This window comes from Trifolium pratense, linkage group LG1, assembly GCF_020283565.1.
Source record: "Trifolium pratense cultivar HEN17-A07 linkage group LG1, ARS_RC_1.1, whole genome shotgun sequence".
Classification (NCBI taxonomy): Eukaryota; Viridiplantae; Streptophyta; class Magnoliopsida; order Fabales; family Fabaceae; genus Trifolium; species Trifolium pratense.
Window position 1 is genome coordinate 22417789 of NC_060059.1, and position 21236 is coordinate 22439024.

At 40.9% G+C, this 21236-nt stretch overlaps 1 protein-coding gene across 4 annotated transcripts; it reads left to right on the forward strand.

The window, feature by feature from the left end:
- The first annotated feature begins 246 nt into the window (after positions 1-246).
- Positions 247-21020, forward strand: LOC123918349. Of its 4 annotated transcripts, XM_045970375.1 has the most exons (8): positions 247-658; positions 760-807; positions 1292-1325; positions 1471-1555; positions 13040-13135; positions 13578-13690; positions 13769-13842; positions 13927-15356. In XM_045970375.1, exons 4-8 carry the CDS (start codon positions 1510-1512, stop codon positions 14006-14008), a joined length of 411 nt encoding a protein of 136 aa, XP_045826331.1. In that variant the 5' UTR covers positions 247-658; positions 760-807; positions 1292-1325; positions 1471-1509; the 3' UTR covers positions 14009-15356. The 4 variants fall into 4 exon arrangements, 1 of the variants encoding a protein (XP_045826331.1); XR_006812757.1 differs by lacking the exons at positions 13040-13135; positions 13927-15356 and adding an exon at positions 15533-21020 and having other exon boundaries at positions 261-658; XR_006812756.1 differs by lacking the exon at positions 13040-13135 and having other exon boundaries at positions 1471-1570; positions 13769-15356.
- The last annotated feature ends 216 nt before the right edge of the window (positions 21021-21236 follow it).

The following is a 21236-nucleotide window of genomic DNA, read 5'->3' on the forward strand; positions in this document are numbered from 1 at the left end:
TTTTGCGGTGACTAATTTTTTTTTTGCAGAATTCGTGGAAGGTTTTCACATGTCAAAAGTAAGGACCAAAAGTTTTGATAAAATATATTTAAGAGATCAAAATTTATTGAAATCTAACTTGGACCAATTTTTTTTATTGATATCTATTTGAAATGTTTGATGGTTTACAAACAATTGTATAATACTGTTTTTACTATTTTTTTTACGTAACAATTATATAATATCTTTTTTCTGATAAGGGCTATCATACTAAAGTATATGGAAATAATAATAAGGATGGTAGTGCGCGCACATGTCGTGCAAAACCAACGACATTGCCGTCGTACCATTTAGCATCACTGAAAGTAAATATCAAATTAATTTGGGCAACATTCTTCAAGAGTTGTAAACGTTTTTTCGTATTCCGATATCAAATCGTTTTCATCTCGTTCCCAATTTTTTCAAGAACTGTCCCAAACCATATGGAAGAGCCCTTTCTAAAATCAATTTTCAGTCTTTCTTCCTCTCCAAATCGTATGCATAACAAGGTTCAATTTCAGAATTCTATTTCCAAATCAAGCAAGGTGTTTCACTTAATTGATGTTGTTCGCTTGTTCAAAAAAATTGAAGTTGTTCGCTAAACAAACCCTAGCTACGCTTTCCCAAATCGTCAAACTAGGTTTGATTTTCTCTCATCACTTTTCTTGCCTTCTCTTCTTTTTATCCCTTCACTGAAACAAACTTCAATAGTAAGACACATGTTCAATTATCCATTTGCAGGTTCGCCTCTCGGATAGCTTTGTTGAATCGCTTGCGGAAAGACTCAAGGTCTCTTTCTTCTCTCCCATTTATTCTTTTTGTTATGTTTTTGTAGCTATTTGAAATCTGTGTTTTTTTTTGTTACCATTTCCTTATGTTATTCTAGAATTTGTATAATGCATATAGTTTCCTTGTAAAAAATAGGACATTTTACCTTATAGTTTCTTTGAATTTTTAGAAATAAGTCATTTTTAATAGTAATCAAATTTGCACTGCTAGGGTGCAAACTAAAGATTCTAAATGAATTAGTGATTAATTTAACTAATATTAATATCCTAGATCATATTTGATTATGTTATTTCTCTCTAGTAGCTTCATTTGCTTGATTCTATGGAAACCTTGTTGCAATCTTAAAAATATTATTAAAGTGAATGATTTCTGTAAATTTAAACAGTAAAGATATTGTGTAGCTGAATATCTGAAATGTATTCTTGTCAAAAGATATATATTTTATCCTCACTTCACATTGATGCTTTATCCGTATTGGTTTCAGTGTTGGCAGAAGATCAATCAAGATATTCATCCAGGTAATGGCTTTCTAAATTCTTATGCTATGTATGGACACATGTGACTTTGGTCTTCTTAAAATGTTGACAATTGATGATCTTGCTTCTTCGGTAAGTTTCATTGATAACGTATTCTTCTGATCATTTTTACTTATTGCCTTACTAGGTTCTTGCTTGCACTAAGTCTGTGGCGACTAAAATTTATATGTGCTTGGACCTTCTTGCTGATATACCCCATGGATCTAAGTCAGGTATTTGGTCTTTGGGTATGTCAAATTGGTGTGCGTTCTTGATTTATTCTAGGCACTTTGGTCGCCTCTCAATTTCCTTGCTCGTTAGACTTCAGTCTCAAAGTTAATGGTAGGAATCCCAAGTTCTGGTATTATTTTGGTCCAGGTTCTGCATCATTTGCTTAGCAGTGGTGGGGTTGTTGATCAATTATTTTTTGTGGAGTTCACTCATGTAGTTCATTTTGTGTGTTGAGGGAGTTAGTGATTTGGGTCTGTGCAAGTGTATGGAGGAGTCGAAGGCTAGGTGGTCTTTATTTTTAAGTCTGAGTCGTGGCATCCGCTGTGCATTTCTTCTGTCACTCTTGTAGTTCATGTTTTGGCATCTGATCTCTACTAAGTGTATAGTGTTTCTCATGGTAGTCATTGGTAGGTGTGCTGTTCTGGACTAGACTAATGCTAGTCCACCTAGACCCTCACAAAGTCCACATGGCTTGCCCAACCACCTCCATGTCAGCATGGCACAACCTCTCCACCAAGATAGGGTAAAATTACTACTCCACCCACTATCCAAGGGTAATATCTTGGCAGTCCCTCTTAATGGGCCTTGGCTAGTCCAGCCCACTAAGAGGACCTTTGGCCCAGAGCTGGGGGCTATATAAGCTCTCCTATACAGGAGAGCTAGGGAACATTTATTCATTCTCTCATTTACTTCCTCTCTCTAGTATCTCTCTTGCTCTCTTTCCTTGTCTGACTTTGGCATCGGAGCACCTGCAGGTACAACCCCCCCTCCGTGGATCATCTGCTCGGACCTGCTGCCTACCACCTGCTCAACGGACTTCCAGCTGGCCTTCTACGCCGTCTGTGGGGATCTGAGTTCTCCCCTTCTTTATTTCGAACAAGAAAACCAAAGAACAAAACCAATCAATCACTTTTTCATCATGGCCAGTTCATCTCATTTCAACAATGACGTTGAGGACGCTGCTCCTCCATCTTCTCCCCGTCTGTCTCCTGCTCTCATCACTGACCTCCAGGCCCTCCCCGAGTCAGACCCTAGAGACGGGCAGGAAACTTCCTGGACTTCTGAGGATGGCGACTTGGTCGTCTTGACTGAGAAACAGGCAGGGAAGCACCCTCAGTCCGAGCAGGGCAAATCAGCAGAGACCGACTTGTCCGCTGCTTCAGTTACCAATGCTGAACTAGCAGCACTCATAGCTGCCCTGAAACAAACCACCGAAGTTCTCCAAGGCCAGAATCGCCGAATGGACGAGCAGAATCTGAGACTCGATCGCTTGGAAAGGAATCAGCGATTCTCAAGGAACAACTCTCCCCCGAGGAGAACTCCTACTTCTCAATCCCCTCCTCGTCAGGAAACTGTCAAACAACGACGACCTGCCCTCGAGAGGATCGAGCAACCTGGCAAGAAAAGAGACCATGTCTCCCCTCCCCGCGTGGGTATATCTTCTCCAAATGTGAAAAAAGGAAAAATTGTGGACCGAACACCTCCTCGTCGTCATTCTCCCCAGGGACTCAGCTTAATGACCAAACAAGGGCAGTCAGTAAGCCGCAGTTATCACACTGACCAATTCTCCAGGAGCCCTACTCCTAATCGCGAGGGTTCACCTCCCCTCAACTCACAAGAGAGCGACGAGGAGGATCCCCGCTGCCCTTTATCTCACGACATCCTTCAAGCACCCGTTCCAAAGGGATTTGAACGACCACCTGCTCTCCCAGCTTATGTTGGACTTACTGACCCAGATGAACACATCGCATCAATCAATGCTACCCTGAACTTCTTGAGGGTCAGCGGAGCAATTAGATGCAGAATCTTCCCAACTACACTGAGAAAGGGAGCTATGGCCTGGTACCACAGCCTAGCTCCTCGCTCCGTTTCCTCATGGATGGACCTGACCGACCAATTCTGCAGGCACTTCACTGCTTCCCGCAAACAACCAAAAACCGAGGCAGTCCTGGACGCCATCTTCCAAGCTGATAATGAATCTCTCAGCAGTTTCATAGAGAGGTTCAACAAAGAAGCCGTCCAGGTAGAAACAACTGATGACATGAAGAAGTACCTGCTCCAAAGGGGCCTTAGGCCAAACAGTGACTTTTCAAGAGCCGTTGGAATTGAAAAACCACGCACCTTTAGCGACCTCCTCCTCAAATCTCAAGCCTACATCCAATATGAGGAGCAACAAGCTGCAGATGCTGCCCGTTATGGGCGAGCAGGAAACAGCCAACCTGCTCCTCGTTCAAATGCTGAACAGTCCAGCCGGGGAGGAGGAAGACGAAGAGGCGAAAGGCCTAGAGAGCCCCGTGGACCTCCCAGCACATTCAGCAACTATACTCCCCTTAGTAAAACTCGGGAAGAAATTTGGAAAGAGTGCAACTCAGCTGAGTTCACTAAAGCAGGAATTAAATTTCCAAGACAACAACCCTCAAAGCCTGGCCAAGACAAGAGCAAATACTGCAAGTACCACAAAGGCTACGGCCATCTGACTGACGACTGCATCCAATTGAAAGACGCCATTGAAATTTTGATTAGAAATGGGCAAATCAAACAATACGTCAATAGGGGCAATGCTCCCCGGGCAGAAGCTGCTGAGACCAGCAACACCGAAGAAGCTGCACCAGAAAAATTCGGGCACAAGCCAGTTGCCCTTGCCATCTCCAGACCTGAAGACTTCTTTGTCCCTGACTACTTGGACGACACCTATGTTGCTCCCACACTGAACAAATGGGACGCACTTGCCCAAGCTATGGTTATCTCTTGTGGAGGTTTTGATAAACAGACTGTGGGATTCATCAAAAGAAAATTTGAAGAATTGATAGATGGCTCCTCCAACCTGAATGCAACTTTGGATAAACCGAGAGGGCAATCAAAGCCCTTAGCCTTCTATATGGAAGAGCTGCCCGGTGGAACTGCAAACTCCCAGATACCCCTGCTCATCAGAGTGGACATGGCAAATATGGACGTCCGCAGGGTACTGGTCGACCAAGGAAGCTCCTGTGATATCATGTATTCCCAACTTTTCAAGACTCTGCAACTAGATGAGACCTACCTCACCCCTTACTTTGGATCTGATCTCTCCGGATTTAATGGAGCAACAACTAAGCCATGGGGATATGTAGACCTGCTAGTCACCGTTGGCTCTGAAGAAACTTCGAAAACCATCAAAGTGAAATTCCTGGTAGTAGACTGCCCTTCTCTCTACCAGTGCATCCTGGGCCGGACAGCTATTGCTGACTTAATGGCTGTCCCTTCAACTGCCCACCTTAAGATGAAGTATTATACTCACAAAGGCCAAGTTGCGACACTGCATGGAGACATTGAAGCTGCAAGGAGAGTCTTCAATGCGTCCTCCAAAGGAAATGAATATATCGGGCAGCTCCCCGAGTCCAAGAAGTCCAAGGCAGAAACTTCCTTGCCCTTGCCAGAAATCAGCTCCATCGACCTCGACAGCCGCTTCTCCAAGCAGGAAAACAAGGATGAGAAGAAGCTCCGCAAAGAGAAGAAGGAAGACGACGAGGCAAGCCAAGAGCACCGTCGTCCAGTTCCAGACGGGGAGTTCGAGCTGATGCCCTTCGGAGAAGACCCGAGCAGGGCAGTGAAGATTGGGACTGGGCTCCCCGAGCTTGCTAGGAAGCAACTTGAAGCCTGCTTGAAGGAAAATGCTGATCTATTCGCCTGGCACGCTTCCGAGATGCCCGGCTTGGACCCCAACATAGCATGTCACCAGCTGACTATTGATCCTGCTGCACTTCCCATTGTACAACGTAGGCGTAGGCAGTCTCCTGAGAAATCGGAGGCTGCAGAAAAAGCTGTAAAAGACCTCTTAGAGGCAAATTTCATTTCGGAGGCCAGGTATACAACCTGGCTGTCCAACGTTGTACTTGTCAAAAAATCTAATGGAAAGTGGAGGATGTGTTGTGACTATACCGATCTTAACAAGGCTTGCCCTAAAGACTCTTATCCCTTACCTTGCATTGATAGACTTGTTGATAATTCTTCTGGCTTTAAATTGTTATCTTTTATGGATGCTTATTCAGGTTATAACCAAATTCCAATGGCAGTGGCAGATAGAGAAAAAACAGCTTTCATGACTGAGTCGGGCAACTATTACTACAACGTAATGCCCTTCGGTCTCAAAAATGCAGGAGCCACATACCAGCGAATGATGAACAAAGTCTTCCGAGGACAAATAGGAGACATGCTCGAGGTATACATGGACGACATGATCGTAAAATCCCCCGAGGAACTCGACCATGTCGTGCACCTTCGAAAGGTGTTCGAGCAGGCCAGGAAATACAAAATGAGATTCAATCCAGAGAAGTGCACCTTCGGGGTCCGAGCAGGAAAATTCCTGGGGTTTTACCTAACCGAGCGAGGAATTGAAGCCAACCCTGACAAGTGCAGAGCTTTTGCCGAGCTCCCCACTCCGAGCGATAAGAAGTCCATACAAACTCTTAATGGAATGCTAACATCGCTTTCCAGATTTGTATCCAAATCAGCACAACATGCACTTCCCTTTTTCAAATTACTAAAGAAAGAAGCAGTCTTCGAATGGACAGATGAGTGCGAGCAAGCTCTCCAACATTTGAAAAAGGCCTTATCGGAGCCACCTGTCCTCTCACGACCAAATAACGAGGAGGTATTATACCTGTACCTTTCCGTCGCCTCAGAGGCTGTAAGTGCAGCTCTTATTCGTGAGACAAACGAAGGGCAGAAACCAGTATACTTTACGAGCAAAGCCTTGCAGGGTCCTGAACTAAGGTACCAACAAATTGAAAAAATAGCCCTTGCACTAGTTTATGCTGCGAGGAGACTAAGACATTATTTCTTAGCTCATACAGTTGTGGTCCGAACAGACCAACCAATCAAATCTTTGCTTGGCCGACCAGATATGGCGGGCAGGATGCTCAAATGGTCCCTCGAACTCTCAGAATTCGACATTCGTTACGAGAGCAGAAAAGCTCTAAAAGCCCAAGTCCTAGCTGACTTCGTCGCAGAGATGACGAGCTCCTCCCCTACAGTGGACGGAGCAGATAAATGGACAATCTTTGTGGACGGAGCATCAAGCGCCACAGGAGCAGGTGCAGGCATCATTCTTGAAAATGAGAATGGCTTACTAATCGAGGTGTCCCTAGCACTATCCTTCCCAACTTCAAACAACCAAGCAGAATATGAAGCATTCCTCGCTGGACTACGTTTGGCCGAGGACCTTCAAGCCAAGGAGATAAAAATCTACACAGATTCACAACTAGTCGCCTCGCAGGTGCTAGGAGAGTATCAGACCAAAAATGATAACCTCTCTGAATACCTAGTGCTAGTAAAGGAAAAGATCACAAAGTTCAACTCTGTTGAAATATTACATGTTCCCCGCGAACACAACAAAAGGGCAGATATCCTGTCCAAGCTGGCAAGCACAAAAAGGAAGGGCGGAAACAAATCTGTCATCCAAGAGATACTCCCTCGTCCAAGCATAGAAAAACCAAACGAGGTTGTGGACATAAACGTCATTGGCGACAAAGACTGTTGGATGACTCCAGTGTACAACTTCCTCGAGCACGGAACTCTCCCTGACGACCAGAAACAAGCAGCTGTAGTCAGACGAAGAGCCTGCTCCTACGTCATCCTCGACGGAAAATTATACAGGAGAGGATTTTCCATTCCTCTCCTAAAATGTGTGGACGAGGACACAGCAGATTACATCCTGCGCGAAGTCCACGAGGGCATTAACGCCCAGCACCTGGGAGGGAGATCACTTGCCAGGAAAGCCCTACGAGCAGGATACTATTGGCCTACTATGCAGCAGGACGCCAAAGACCACGTAAAAAAATGTGACAAATGCCAAAGGCATGGGGATATGCACTTAGCTCCCCCTCAAGAACTAAAATCTTTGTCTTCCCCCTGGCCCTTCGCCTGGTGGGGCATGGACTTACTTGGTCCTTTTACCAAAGGACTTTATCAAAATCGCTACCTAATAGTAGCAGTGGACTACTTCACAAAGTGGGTGGAAGCCGAACCCCTCTCCGACATCACATCGCTCAGAATCCTGCGCTTCTTCAAAAGAAATGTGCTAGCTAGATTCGGAATACCACAGGTGGTAGTCACAGACAACGGAACACAGTTTACAGACAATGATTTTCAAGCATTCCTTGTTGCCCTGGGCACCAAACAGCACTTCACATCGGTCGAGCACCCCCAAACCAACGGGCAAGCCGAAGCAGCCAACAGAGTAATCCTGAGAGGGTTACGAAGAAGACTCGACCAAAACAAAAAGAAATGGGTCGAAGAGCTTGACAATGTACTCTGGGCCTATCGAACAACCCCACACTCCACAACCGGAGAGACCCCCTTCCGAATGGTATATGGAACGGAGGCAGTTATCCCCGTAGAGATTGGGGAACCATCTCGTCGGACTGAGCAACCTCTAGACGAGGAGCAAAATGACGAAGCACTTCGAGAGAAGCTTGACCTCGTCGAAGAAATTCGAACAGGAGCTTCCTTAAAGGAGGCCACCCTGAAGCAGAAAATAGCTGTCCGGCATGACACCAAAGTCATCAAAAGAGGATTCGAAGTGGGAAGCCTCGTCCTAAGACGCAATGCAGATTCCCAGGGCGGCAAACTTGCACCCAATTGGGAAGGACCATACCGCGTCATTGACAAAACAGAAAATGGTGCATACTATCTCGAGGACCTTCGAGGAAAGAAACTTCCTCGACCATGGAATGCCCAGAAATTGAAACAATATTACAGCTAAGTTATTGCCACACCAAAAAAGGCTGCTCGCACTTCAGAACACAACGAGTCGAGCACCTTAAACAACGGAGGGCACCATGGCACACGTGCTCATCTAAAACCATAGCAGGGGAACTAATTCACCATAAGGGAAATGGAACTCCTGCTAGACGAGGATAACTCTCGAAACGAGCCCATCGTCCCCGTGCCACGACCTAGCACCCAGCTCGCGATGGGAGGTTCAGGTTGCGAAGAAAGGTACACTAGCGTGCTCGTATTCGCGTAACTTAGAAACAACTCTAAGTGCTTATACAGTTCCCTAAACTGTTTAAGTCAAAACAGAGGAAACTACCCTCAATAAAACATGCTCAGTATCAAGCAGGGGAAACCTCCCCGGCAAAATAACAACGAGCGCAGCATTCATACATGCAAAAATATGATAAGCATACAAAACATGCATAAAAATAAACAGGCAAAACTTAGCACACCAACTTGTTCGAATGAGCATACCAGCATGCCCAGACGAGCACCTCAATAACGGGGAGAGAAGCTCCCCGCCACGAAGTTTAAACAGCAAATTTCGTTAAGTTTAAAATGGGGACAAGCTCCCCGGCTCAGATTTTGAGCAAGAAATTAGCATAAAATTTTGCTAAGTTAAAAATAGGGACCAGACCTCCCCGGTTGAAATTTTAAACAACAAAATTTCATAAAATTTTCTAAGTTAAGAGACGGGGAGGCTCCCCGGTTGAAATTTTAAACAACAAAATTTCATAAAAATTTCTAAGTTAAAAGACGAGGAAACATACATGCGAGCAGAAAATGTAAACATACATGCGAGCAGGTATAGACAAGCAGTTATAAACAAGCATAGATAAATAAACGGGCACCTGCCCGGAATTGTCATAAAAATAAAACGGGGACAAAAGCCCACTTGTTCCAATATTACAAACCATGGCTCAAAGGCCCCAAAATTCAAAAAGACAACAAATTACAATAGAAAAGCCAGGGACATCTACTCCTCGCACCTATCTTCCTGCTCGTGCCCATCACCCTGCTCGTCTCCATGATCTTCCTCGTGCACCACTTCAGCATCATCCTCCTCGTCATCAGAGACGGCTAGGCCAGCAGGGATAACAATCTGGCCATCTTTGACCTCCCCGTTCACATGCATTCCCCGGGTCACCAAATCCACATCAGGGTTGAGGAGCTTGATTTGCTGAATGGCATTATCAAAAGCATACTCAGTGCCCTCAACAAAGTCATGAGACAACTGAGCAATCACCTTGACCAAGTCTGCTCGGGTCGTCAAGCCCTCGGCAGCCTTGTGCTCGTTCTCGCCCGGCGCCATAGCAGTAGTAAGCCTTTCAATCTCAGCCCGAGCAGCATCCAACTCCTCTCTCCTTTTACGTTGCTCCTCCACCTTGTCACCCCAACGTTTCTGCTTCTCCTTGAGATCATCCAAATCAATCTTGAGCTGGTTGATCCGACTTTTAGCCCGCTCGTGCCTGGTCTGGGCATTGTTCAGCTGCTCGAGTAGAGACTCCCGCTCGTCACCAAGGACAAGGGAGCTCGAGATCATTCGCACCATAGCAGCCATGTCACGAGCATGTTGCTGCTTACGGACCTCTGGCTCCTGGTCAAGAATTGCTGACCGCTCGGTATCAAAGACCTCAGGAGGATATTTTTCAAAAAATTTCTCCACCGTATAGCACCGGGGAACTGGAAACTTGCTGCATGCGCCCATGCCCGTAGGTGTTTCATTGGCTTCCTCTTCTCTAAATCTCTTTGCCGGAGGTGGACGAACTGAGGAAGTAGGGGTATCCGAACCTCCCACCGAGGTTCCTATAACCTGCACGGAAGGGGTCCCCGGCCTCACCTCCTAGGAAGCTCTGGCAACAGTTTTCTTCTTCGACTGGCCAGACTTGCTCGCCTTCTCATGTTGCTTAGCCTTCAACATCCGCTCAGCAATGGTCTCCATTTTGTCTGCAAACATATGACGAGCAAGTTAAATAAAGGACGAGGAATACATACAACAATAACAGAAATTTTTCTAAGTTAAAAAGAAAGGAAACAATACCCAAACACAATTTAACCTCCCCGACATTTTTGCACTTGAGGAGAGTCCTAGTATTAATATATCGAGGAGAGGTCTTCGGCTCCCCGTGTTCGTCCCTTATTATAACTCCCTTACGAGTCGTCCAGACCCCTGGAGTAAAACCGGCCACAAAGGCCTTCAAACTTTCAAAGGCAGCCTTGTCCTCGGGAGACAAATCTGCATCCCCGGTTGTATACTCCTTAGGCTCCTTATGGAAGTGGGTGTACGACCAGCTCAACGGGAACTTAGGAACTGCCCGAAGTATGACTTGCCCGTTGGCATCCCTACGAGCAACACCTTGCTCGTCTATATCTTCCTCAAGTTCCAATAAACTCTCCCGGGCAGAAGGAGACTCTGGCCGGACGATATAATACCTCTCCTTAAAATCCTTAATGGAGTCCACGAACATCTTTAAAAGTTTGACATCCTCGTGATGCTTCAACGAAACCCAGTTTTGACGAGGTGCTCGTCCTACTTCTTTCGTCGGCTTGCGTTGAATTTTGAAGATCCTAAAAAAGAGGGGAAGGCTGGGACGAACATCTTTATACATGCAGAGATGCTCGAACGCCATTATAAACGACCAGGAGTTAGGGTGCAGCTGTGACGGAGCCACTTGCAAGGCTTTGAGAACACTTGCCGCAAAAGGGCTGAACGGCAGTCTAAGTCCCATCTCTTTAAAGACATACTCATACATAGCAAAAGCCTGCCCGTCAAAAGACGAGCACACCCGTTCATTCTCCCCGGGTAAACGGGTCGACCAGTGTTTGGGCTCGTTTGCTCTCCTCTGCTCGACAGTAGTATGCAATTTAGGATCCTCGGGAGTAAGCGTCGAAGCTATTCCCCGGGGCTCAGGAGCAACCCAATCCAGTGCAGGATCAGTTATACAGTCGACCAACACAAATTTCTCCGGACCCTGCACTTCTACCACCTCCTCGGATTCTGACATTTTAAAACCTGAAATGCAGTAAAAACAAAGTGAATTCGATGATCAAATCCCCTTTCACCGCAGTTCAAGTGAAAGGGCGCAAGATAGGACGAGGACGCTGTCCCCGACCAAAGCCCTTTTCAAATGGCAATCAAAATCAAACCGAGGAGGGTAAGGCAAATAAAAATGGGGAGATAAGCTCCCCGGCATGAAATTTTGACAGCAAATTTCATGCAAAAATCCTCTAAGTAAAAAACGGGGAAGTAAGCTCCCCGGCATGAAATTTTGACAGCAAATTTCATGCAAAAATCCTCTAAGTAAAAAACGGGGAAGTAAGCTCCCCGGCATGAAATTTTGACAACAAAATACAGGCAAAAATTTTCTAAGTTGAAGACGGGGAGGCAAGCTCCCCGGCATGTTCGAACTATCTAAATTTTGAAACGGGGAGAGAAGCTCCCCATCACCTAATAAACCATCAAAGTTGGAAACGGGGAGGTAAGCTCCCCGGCACTAGTTATCTAACCTAGAGTTTCAAAAGGGAGGAAAGCTCCCCGGCACTAAAATTCATACGGTGCCCGGCACATTCATCCTAACATTCATAAATTCATAGCAAAAACCCAGAAAAACACATAAAAAGCTGGGTGGGAAAGCAAAAATGGATCTAAGCAACAAAATTTGGAAGAATTACCTTGAATATGAAGAAAATCTGAAGAACGATCTGACAAGTAAGTTGAAACTTCAGAGAGAATATCCAGAATTACAATTGAAGAGAGTGAAAAGTGAAAATGAAATTCACTCTCCTCTATTTATAGATCAAGCCAGGAAAATGAAGAGACACTTTGATCCAATGGTCCTTACACTCCCTCGTAAAAATCAAAGCAGTAAATGCGCCCTTTCACATGCCCAACAAACAGTCCTCCTCGTTACTAACCTCCTCGTCATAGTAACGAGCGATAAAACCTCCTCGTTGCTAGCCTCTTCGTCATAGCAACGAGCGACAAGACTTCCTCGTCGCTATCTCTTCACCAGAGCAACAAGCAACATAGCAACAAGTAACAATTCTTTCTTGAAAATCATCTCCTCGTCGTCGTTGCGAGCAACAATACTTCTCGTTGTTATCTCTTCGCTATAGCAACGAGCAACTATTCCATCTTGTGCAATATCTCCTCGCAGGAGATACGAGCAACACATACTTCCTCGTAACCATAACTACAAGCAAGATATTAAACATCCTCGAAAAATCGATTCGAGCAAAACATTGCAGATGCTTGTTACGAGCAAGGCTTTGACGAGCAACTTCCTCGTCCACTTTTGTTCAAGAGAGGTTGCAAGGAGATTTCCTTCTGCACTTGGGCACACATCTAAAGTCATCACTCCTATGCCTAGGAGCAACGACTTGGGGGGCTCCTGTTCTGGACTAGACTAATGCTAGTCCACCTAGACCCTCACAAAGTCCACATGGCTTGCCCAACCACCTCCATGTCAGCATGGCACAACCTCTCCACCAAGATAGGGTAAAATTACTACTCCACCCACTATCCAAGGGTAATATCTTGGCAGTCCCTCTTAATGGGCCTTGGCTAGTCCAGCCCACTAAGAGGACCTTTGGCCCAGAGCTGGGGGCTATATAAGCTCTCCTATACAGGAGAGCTAGGGAACATTTATTCATTCTCTCATTTACTTCCTCTCTCTAGTATCTCTCTTGCTCTCTTTCCTTGTCTGACTTTGGCATCGGAGCACCTGCAGGTACAACCCCCCCCTCCGTGGATCATCTGCTCGGACCTGCTGCCTACCACCTGCTCAACGGACTTCCAGCTGGCCTTCTACCTGTTCTGATCAACAGTTAAGATCATGTGCTAAGTTTATTTTTCTTTCTATGGACATGCTGCTTGTGTATCTCTTCTGTCATGAGCATTTTTTGTGCCTTTTCTATTTTTATTGTAATAAATTTCTTTTTGCCCTTGCAAAAATAATAATAATCTGGTATCCAATTCTAACAAATGAATTAGTTCCCTCTTGCTAGCTGGTTATCTATATCCTTGTATGGTTTTTTTTTTCCTTCATATTCATGTATAATCCAGAAACTGAGGATATAGGATGAATTCAGCTGAAGAGATTTTCTTCAAATCTTTCTCACTTTGGGTCCGTAATAATAAGATGCTGCTGCCAAATAAAACTCATTATTATGGATGATAATTTGAAATGAACTATATACTTCAGCATCATTTTCCTTTTTCTGCACTTGGCCTCAATTGATACAATGTATTGTTAATGGTGGTTTCAGCTCGTCAACAACCTCATGATGTTTCAAATCATGCAAATGGAACCACTGGGTGGGAGTTGACACTTGTTACTGCTCGAAGTTCAAATGAGAGTGCTGAAGCAACTAGCAAATTGGTATGCTTTCTTCATCTATAGGCTGAGTAATTATTTTATTTTCCGGTCTTTTACTAGTGTTGTTTGGGACTGTTCTAGATTGGGTTTGAAGAGGATTACTTTGGTGTTTCTGATAAAGTCGGCTGTGAGGGATTCAATGACTCAGCTTCCAAGTAAGTATCTATCAATGATTTATGGGTCTGTTATCTATTTTTGAAGATCATAATTCAAGAAATTTAAATATCTTATTCTTAAAGTTTTGATAAGGTGGCCCGTGAGGATTTGTGCAAGAGAATTAATTTCTCTCAAGTTCAAGCAGTTGGTAAATTTAGCCTATAAAAAATGTTCTAATTGTGTAGTTCATGTGTTTGTTTGATGTGTGAATAAAAGTTTAACACATCAAAGTAGAAATTATTTAGTTAGCGTTCAATTTTATTACACTACACTATGTGTTTTGCAAGGGAAAAGCTTTTTCTTAAGAAAATTTAAAGAGAAGATTTGCAAGAATAAATCTCCACCCTTATTTACATCCACTACCCCCCATGATAGGGGTGTGCATCGGTCGGATCCGGTCGGATTCGGTCCGAAAAATCTCATCTGATATGAAACCGAGAAGGGAATAAACAGACCCATTTTCGTCCGCCAAGAGCATCGGTTTCATCGGGTGCGGTTGAAATCGGTGGCGGGTTGCACGGTTCAGTTAGTTCGGGTTTGCATCTCTATTCTTGAGTTTAGTAGGAAGATTTGTTCAAGATTGAGGAAGGTGATGGAAAGTTTTTTGCTGGAAACAATATGAAGTGAGAAGAAAATATTTTAGATGAAGGTGGTTTTTTAAGTGAAGTTGGACTTTTTGAGACATCATTCTTTGTTGTTGAGAGAGAATGAAGTTTTTTTTTAGAGCATAAACTCATGTTGCTGCAGAGAAGGAAGTTGTAGCTAGTGAGAGATAGAGAGGGTGCAAAGCTTTGAACTCAAAAAAAAGACGAAGCATTAGAAAGATAATATCTAAAGTTATCAAAAAGAAAAGTTATAAGTTTCAAATTTATTACTTATCGTTAAATACTATTAATTTAAGTTATAACTTATGTCTAGTATAGTCTAGATGATTACAAATCAGTACTAGTAGCAGACACACTAAGCTAAAGATATGATTTTTTTAGCTTCTCTCAAATAGTGATGTGACTTGACAAGAGAAAATGAGAAATAAACATAAATAAATAAAGAACATGTCAGGCAAAAGCACGTGAACTGAACACATATGAGTCTCAAACAATTTGCATAAGTTTCTTGCAATACCTTTCGGTCAGGCTCGGTCTCCGACGGTGTTTTTATTTTAAATCCGAAACGACCAACAATAACCATGTCAAACTGGTTTTTTCAATTTTTTAGACCCGTGAACCGACCCACACCCGCCTGTTCGGTTTATTTTTTATCGGTTTTATCGGGTTTCGGTCAGATTCGGTAAATCTGCACACCCCTGCCCCATGATATCCACAAAAGGAGATTAAAGTGACATCATCTTTTAAGATATTGCCATGTGTTGATTCTTGCATTTCTTCTCTTGAATCCTTCGTAAGAAATAGCATCTCTCGTTTTGTAATAGATGATTTTGTAAGGTTCAATTTGCTCAAACTACTCTATATATTAATTTGGTTTGACATTATATTAATTCTATGTTTATGTTTTAGGTTATTACTCTATATTAAATTGTGGTACATGGTTATATTTAAAACACTGGTTGACATATACAAAGTAATATAATGATCTTGTGCAGCTGTATATTCTGCATATATGCAGGATTTTTTTTAATAAAAAAAAATCACTTGTTTGGTCGGTTAGCTGACTGAAAAAACACCTTTGTAGGTCCGGTGCATATGCATTTTGAGATTATGGATACCACGCCTTCTTAAGTCGGGTGAGGCGTGACTGACCTAACAAATTTTTGTTAAGTCAGTTCAAAATTTGACTTAACAAGTCAAAACTTGTTATGTAGCCCACTCTTAAGTCAGGCACGGAACCGATATAAATAGCCTTTTTTGCACTAGTGGTAGGTTGGTGTGACTGGAAATCTGGGACCCATGTTGGGAGCTTTACAACCAGATATTTGCTTACTAAGGTGACATATCTTGGTTTCTTCTTTCTTTAAGTAATCCATAGGTCTAAGGAGAGTGTGATGTATTTAACTATCATTATTCTCTATGCTAGTAAGTTATTTTTTCTTCTATTATTAGTAATTTAATATCCTGGGACCCTCTTCTGTTAGCACAACTGTCAGTTACCTGTTATAACAGGTTAAGTCTCACGCATGTATATAAGCCGAGACTCACATTCATTGTGATTAACAATTCAGAAATAGAAAATCAACTACAGTAATATCTAGAATCTATTGATTTTGAACCACACTTTATACAAACATTCTTTATAGGTTAAAATAAGTTAGGATACCAAATTCCCATGTTCAGGTGACAAGTATAATTGGGGTTAGCTCCGTTAGAACTAACATGAAGGCTTAATGGACTTATTAGGAGGTCTGTAGGTACAAGTACCAGGCGTGATATTGTCACAAAACCTTTGCTTATAGTTATGTTTTACCAACTAAAAGAAACAGATGGGAACTCATGACATATTTGACTCGAAATTGCTAATTTACACGATGCCTAGGCCAAGTATCTGTAAATAGTAGAAGTCAGATTTAGAAATATATTTTTTAACTCTAAAAAGGAATTTTTATGCAAAAGTTGTAAGTTTGAAAGAATTTAGGACACTTTAAGCGGAACTATAAAAAAACCAAAAAAAGTTTTCTATTTATTTTCCAAACCAATTGGAGATAGCAAGAATGGATATGAAACGGCGACAAGTGGATACTGTTTCGAGTAACTTTTGTGAATATGATAATGATTGAGTTTCTAATCTTTTCTCCACATTTTCATTTTATAATGTCCTAACAATTTAGGAGTTGTGTTTATTTGTTCTGTCATATGCTTATTTTATTTTTGTTGTCTTTATAATATATATGCAGTATTTGAAAATTAGCGTTATTTGAAAGTTAGTGTTACATAGTTTAATAAGTTGTTTTACTTATTTGAAAATTTATGAAATAGTTTTGTTGTATACAAGAGAATAAATACTAAGATATTGTGGAGAAGTTAAGTGTAACAGTTGCTCAAGTTGGTGAGTTATTGACAAGTTGCTGCCTAAATATTCAGTTTGACACCAAAATTTTGAAAAAGAATTTTTCTTTCAATGTCACAAAAAAATGAAACCCGTATTGGGTAATTTAACTGTTGTTTCGGTGGCTGTTAAATTCGATTAGACTAAATACACTATATTTTAAATGTTGAGTTGATATATTGATCTAAAATTTATTTGTTGCTATTGGGTTGATATTGCCGGTAGGTCCCTTTTCGGAAAAATTATTTTTCTTTTCATTTTCATGTCTAGCGAAGCGGAGTCGACATTGTAAGATGCTTGCATTTGCCCGCATGTATGACATAGCGGGGTGTGGTACGTTCTATAATGTTGGTTCCTACAGATGCGAGGGCATATGAGCGGTATCGTGGATGTTTGTGTTTACTGGCTCAATGTTTTTGCATCGAACGATTTACATATAATCCTTATCATTTTTGAATGTTGGCTTTGTGTCTTTGGTTCTTGTCCGTAGTTCTTTGACTTATAAGATGCTATTAGAAGTGACTTGTTTTACATAAATCCTATACGATTGATTGATATTGTGATGACTCTTTGAATTTATACAACTTTGTCGCTTGAGTTATTTCGTAGGTCAAAAAAAATGTGTTGTCCCCTTTTCCTAAACTTTGTGCCTTCTAGTGCTAAGATTCTAAAATTGATGGATTTGATGGATGTTTTGTTTTGGTCCAATTATTATTGGCTATATAAGTTTTGAGATGATTTAACTTTTGTGCCAATGACCCTTAAGTCCAATTGCAACTGGCCATATAAATTTGGAGATGTTCAAATGTTGCATCGAAGACCCTAGTGTCCTAGTGCTATTCTAAGATGGTTATATGTGGCCTCCATCACTTAAATTCAATTGATATAGAAATATACATTATTTTGACATGGTTATGTGTTGCCCCGATAACGCTTAAGTCCGATTGTTACCGACTATATATATTCAGAGATGGTTAGATGTTCCTTCGATGGCCTCTAAGTACGAGATTTTATTCGTTGCCTCAATGACCACTTAAAGTCCAATAAAATTTTAGATGCTTAGATGTTTTCTTGACATGTTCAATAAATTTTTATATGGTTATATGTTGGCCCGATGACCCAAAGGTAAACTGCTATTGGCTACGATAATTATCTTAAGATAGTTAAATGTTGTCTGGATGACTTTTATTGGTTGCATAAACATAGATGGTGAATATTGTCTCGATGCAGTTTAATCCACTTGTCAAGGCAAGTTCACTTCCTTTTTGTTTGTATTTTTGTTTTATTTCAATTTTAAATTTTATCATGTACTAATCTTTGTTTTTGAACAGGTTACGTTGAGAATTAGAACTGACGTGAAAGAGAAAATTGCATAATTAACATTGATGTCTTATGCTCGAAAAAGGTACCAATTTTTCTCGATAATTAAAATGCAATCAATCCTCTGCCTAAAAATTCAGTTTGACACCAAAATCTTGAAAAATAATTTTTCTTTCAATATGTCACAAAAAAAAAAAAAGAAGGTAAACTCGTATTGGGTAATTTAAATATTGTTTCGGTGACTTTTCGTTCGATTAGACCAAATACACTCTATTTTAAATGTTGATGTTATATATTGATCTAAAATGTATTTGTTTCTATTGGGTTCATATTGCCGGTAGGTCCTTTTTCGGTAAAAATGTTTTTCTTTTCATTTTCATGCCTAGCGAAGCGGAGTCGACGTTGTAAGATGCTTCCATTTGCCCGCATGTCATGACATAGTCGGGTGTGGTACGTTCTACAATGTTGGTTCCTACAGACGCGAGGGCATATGAGCGGTATTGTGGATGTTTGTGTTTACTGGCTCAATGTTTTTGCATTGAACGATTTACATATAATCCTTATCATTTTTGAATGTTGGCTTTGTGTCTTTGGTTCTTGTCTGTAGTTCCTCTTTGACTTATAAGATGCTATAGAAGTGACTTGTTTTACATTAATCCTATACGATCGATTGATATTGTGATGACTTTTTGAATTTATACAACTTTGTCGCTTGAGTTATTTCGTAGGTCAAAAAAATGTGTTGTCCCCTTTTCCTAAACTTTGTGCCTTCTAGTGCTAAGATTCTAAAATTGATGGATTTGAAGGATGTTTTGGTCCAATTGTTATTGGCTATATAAGTTTTGAGTTGATTTAACTTTTGTGTCGATGACCCTTAAGTCCAATTGCAACTAACCATATAAATTTGGAGATGTTCAAATGTTGCATCGATGACCCTAGTGTCCTAGTGCTATTATAAGATGGTTATATGTTTCCTCAACTCAATCACTTTAATTCAATTGTTATTGAAATATACATTATTTTGATATGGTTATGTGTTGCCCCGATGACGCTTAAGTCCGATTGTTACTCACTATATAGATTCAGAGATGGTTAAATGTTCCTTTGATGGCCTCTTAATTCGAGATTTTTATCGGTTGCCTTAATGACCCTTAAAGTCCAATAAAATTTGAGATGGTCAGATGTTTTCTTGATATGTTCAATAAATTTTGATATGGTTACATGTGTTGCCCCGATGACCCTAAGATAAACTGCTATTGGCTATGAAAATTATCTTGAGATGGTTTAACTATTGCGTCGATGACCCCTAAGTCCAATTGCAACTGACCATATAAATTTGGAGATGTTCAAATGTTGCATCAATGACCCAAGTGTCCAAGTGCTATTCTAACATGGTTATATGTTGCCTCAATCACTTAAATTCAATTGTTATTGAAATATACATTATTTTGATATGGTTATGTGTTTCCCCGATGACACTTAACTCCAATTGTTACTGACTATATAGATTCAGAGATGGTTAAATATTCCTTCGAAGGCCTCTAAGTACGAGATTTTTATTTGTTGCCTCAATGCCCCTTAAAGTCCAATAAAATTTGATATGGTTAGATGTTTTCTTGATATGTTCATTAAATTTTGATATGGTTATATGTTACCCCGATGACCCTAAGGTAAACTGCTATTGGCTATGAAAATTATCTTAAGATGATTAAATGTTGCCTGGATGACTTTTATGTCCCATTGCTATTGGCTCAATAATTTATGAGATGGTTAACTGTTGACTTCACAACTATTAAGTTCAATTGCTATTAGTTGCATAAACATAGATGGTGAAATATTGTCTCGATGCAGTTTAATCCACTTTGTCAAGACAAGTTCACTTTCTTTGTTTTTGAGCATGTTACATTGAAAATTATAACTGACGCGAAAGAGAAAATTGCATAATTAACATTGTTGTATGCTGGAAACAAGGTACCAATTTTTCTAGATAATTAAAATGCTTTCAATCCTCTGCCTAAAAATTCAGTTTGACACCAAAATCTTGAAAAATATTTTTTCTTTCGTTATGTCACAAAAAAATGAATCCCGTATTGGGTAATTAAAATGTTGTTTCGGTGGCTGTTAAATTTGATTAGACTAAATACACTATATTTTAAATGTTGAGGTTATATTGATCGAAAATTTATTTGTTGGTATTGGGTTGATATTGCCGATAGGTCCCTTCTGTGTGGCTTGTCAGCATTAGTTTGAGCGCTTGCTTTAGTTTCAATTGTCTGATCTTCAATCATCTGGTAACACTAATTATATTTTTTTTTTTTGAAGAAGTCAAAATGATATATATTAACACAAACAACCTCTCATGCACAAGACGTACCGAGGTAGACTAAATAATTACAAGAGAGTCAGAGAGATACAATCAAAATAAAATCATACAAGGCTCAAACACAACAATGGACTAGACCACCAGCTATGAAAAAAAAAAAGAAAAATTATACAGGGTCAAACCTTACCCAGAATGAAAGCAAAGAAATGAAAATAACAAACAAAAAGAACAAAAATAAAACAGAAAACAAATCTATGATTAGAGAAACTAACCCTAGTTTTTGGTGAAGAGATGAGCTATGAAGCACTGACATCTCTATGTTTAAGCGTGTTGCGGTGTTCGACACATGTTGGATAACTCATATTGGTGTCGGAAAAAATTCAAATTTTCCTTTAGTTTGACACTCCTTTGATCGGTGTTCGACATCTGTAGGTTGTAAGACACTCATATAACACGTATCAGACATATCTACAAGAGTTAAAGATGTGTAGAAACAACAATATTGATCAATGAAGGATTGAAGACATTACATTTAGATTATGATATTTTTAGTTTTTACGATCGTAGATGGATAAATAAAGGTAAAATACTATCATATCTTGTTTTAAATTTTTTTAAAAAAAATAACTTGCTCAAATTTAATTTACATGTATATATTTTGATTTTCAATTATATGGTTTCATAAATATGTAGCGGTGTCGGTGTACTATATTTTTTACATTAGCAGTGTTGCGGTGTCCGTGTCGGAGTTCG

Coding starts and splice junctions, on each gene's coding strand:
- LOC123918349 (XM_045970375.1), top strand. CDS start 1,510: ATGTGCTTGGACCTTCTTGCTGATATACCCCATGGATCTAAGTCAG. Junction 1,556..13,039: donor ACCCCATGGATCTAAGTCAG/GTATTTGGTCTT, acceptor GAGCACCTGCAG/GTACAACCCCCCCCTCCGTG. Junction 13,136..13,577: donor TCTACCTGTTCTGATCAACA/GTTAAGATCATG, acceptor TGGTGGTTTCAG/CTCGTCAACAACCTCATGAT.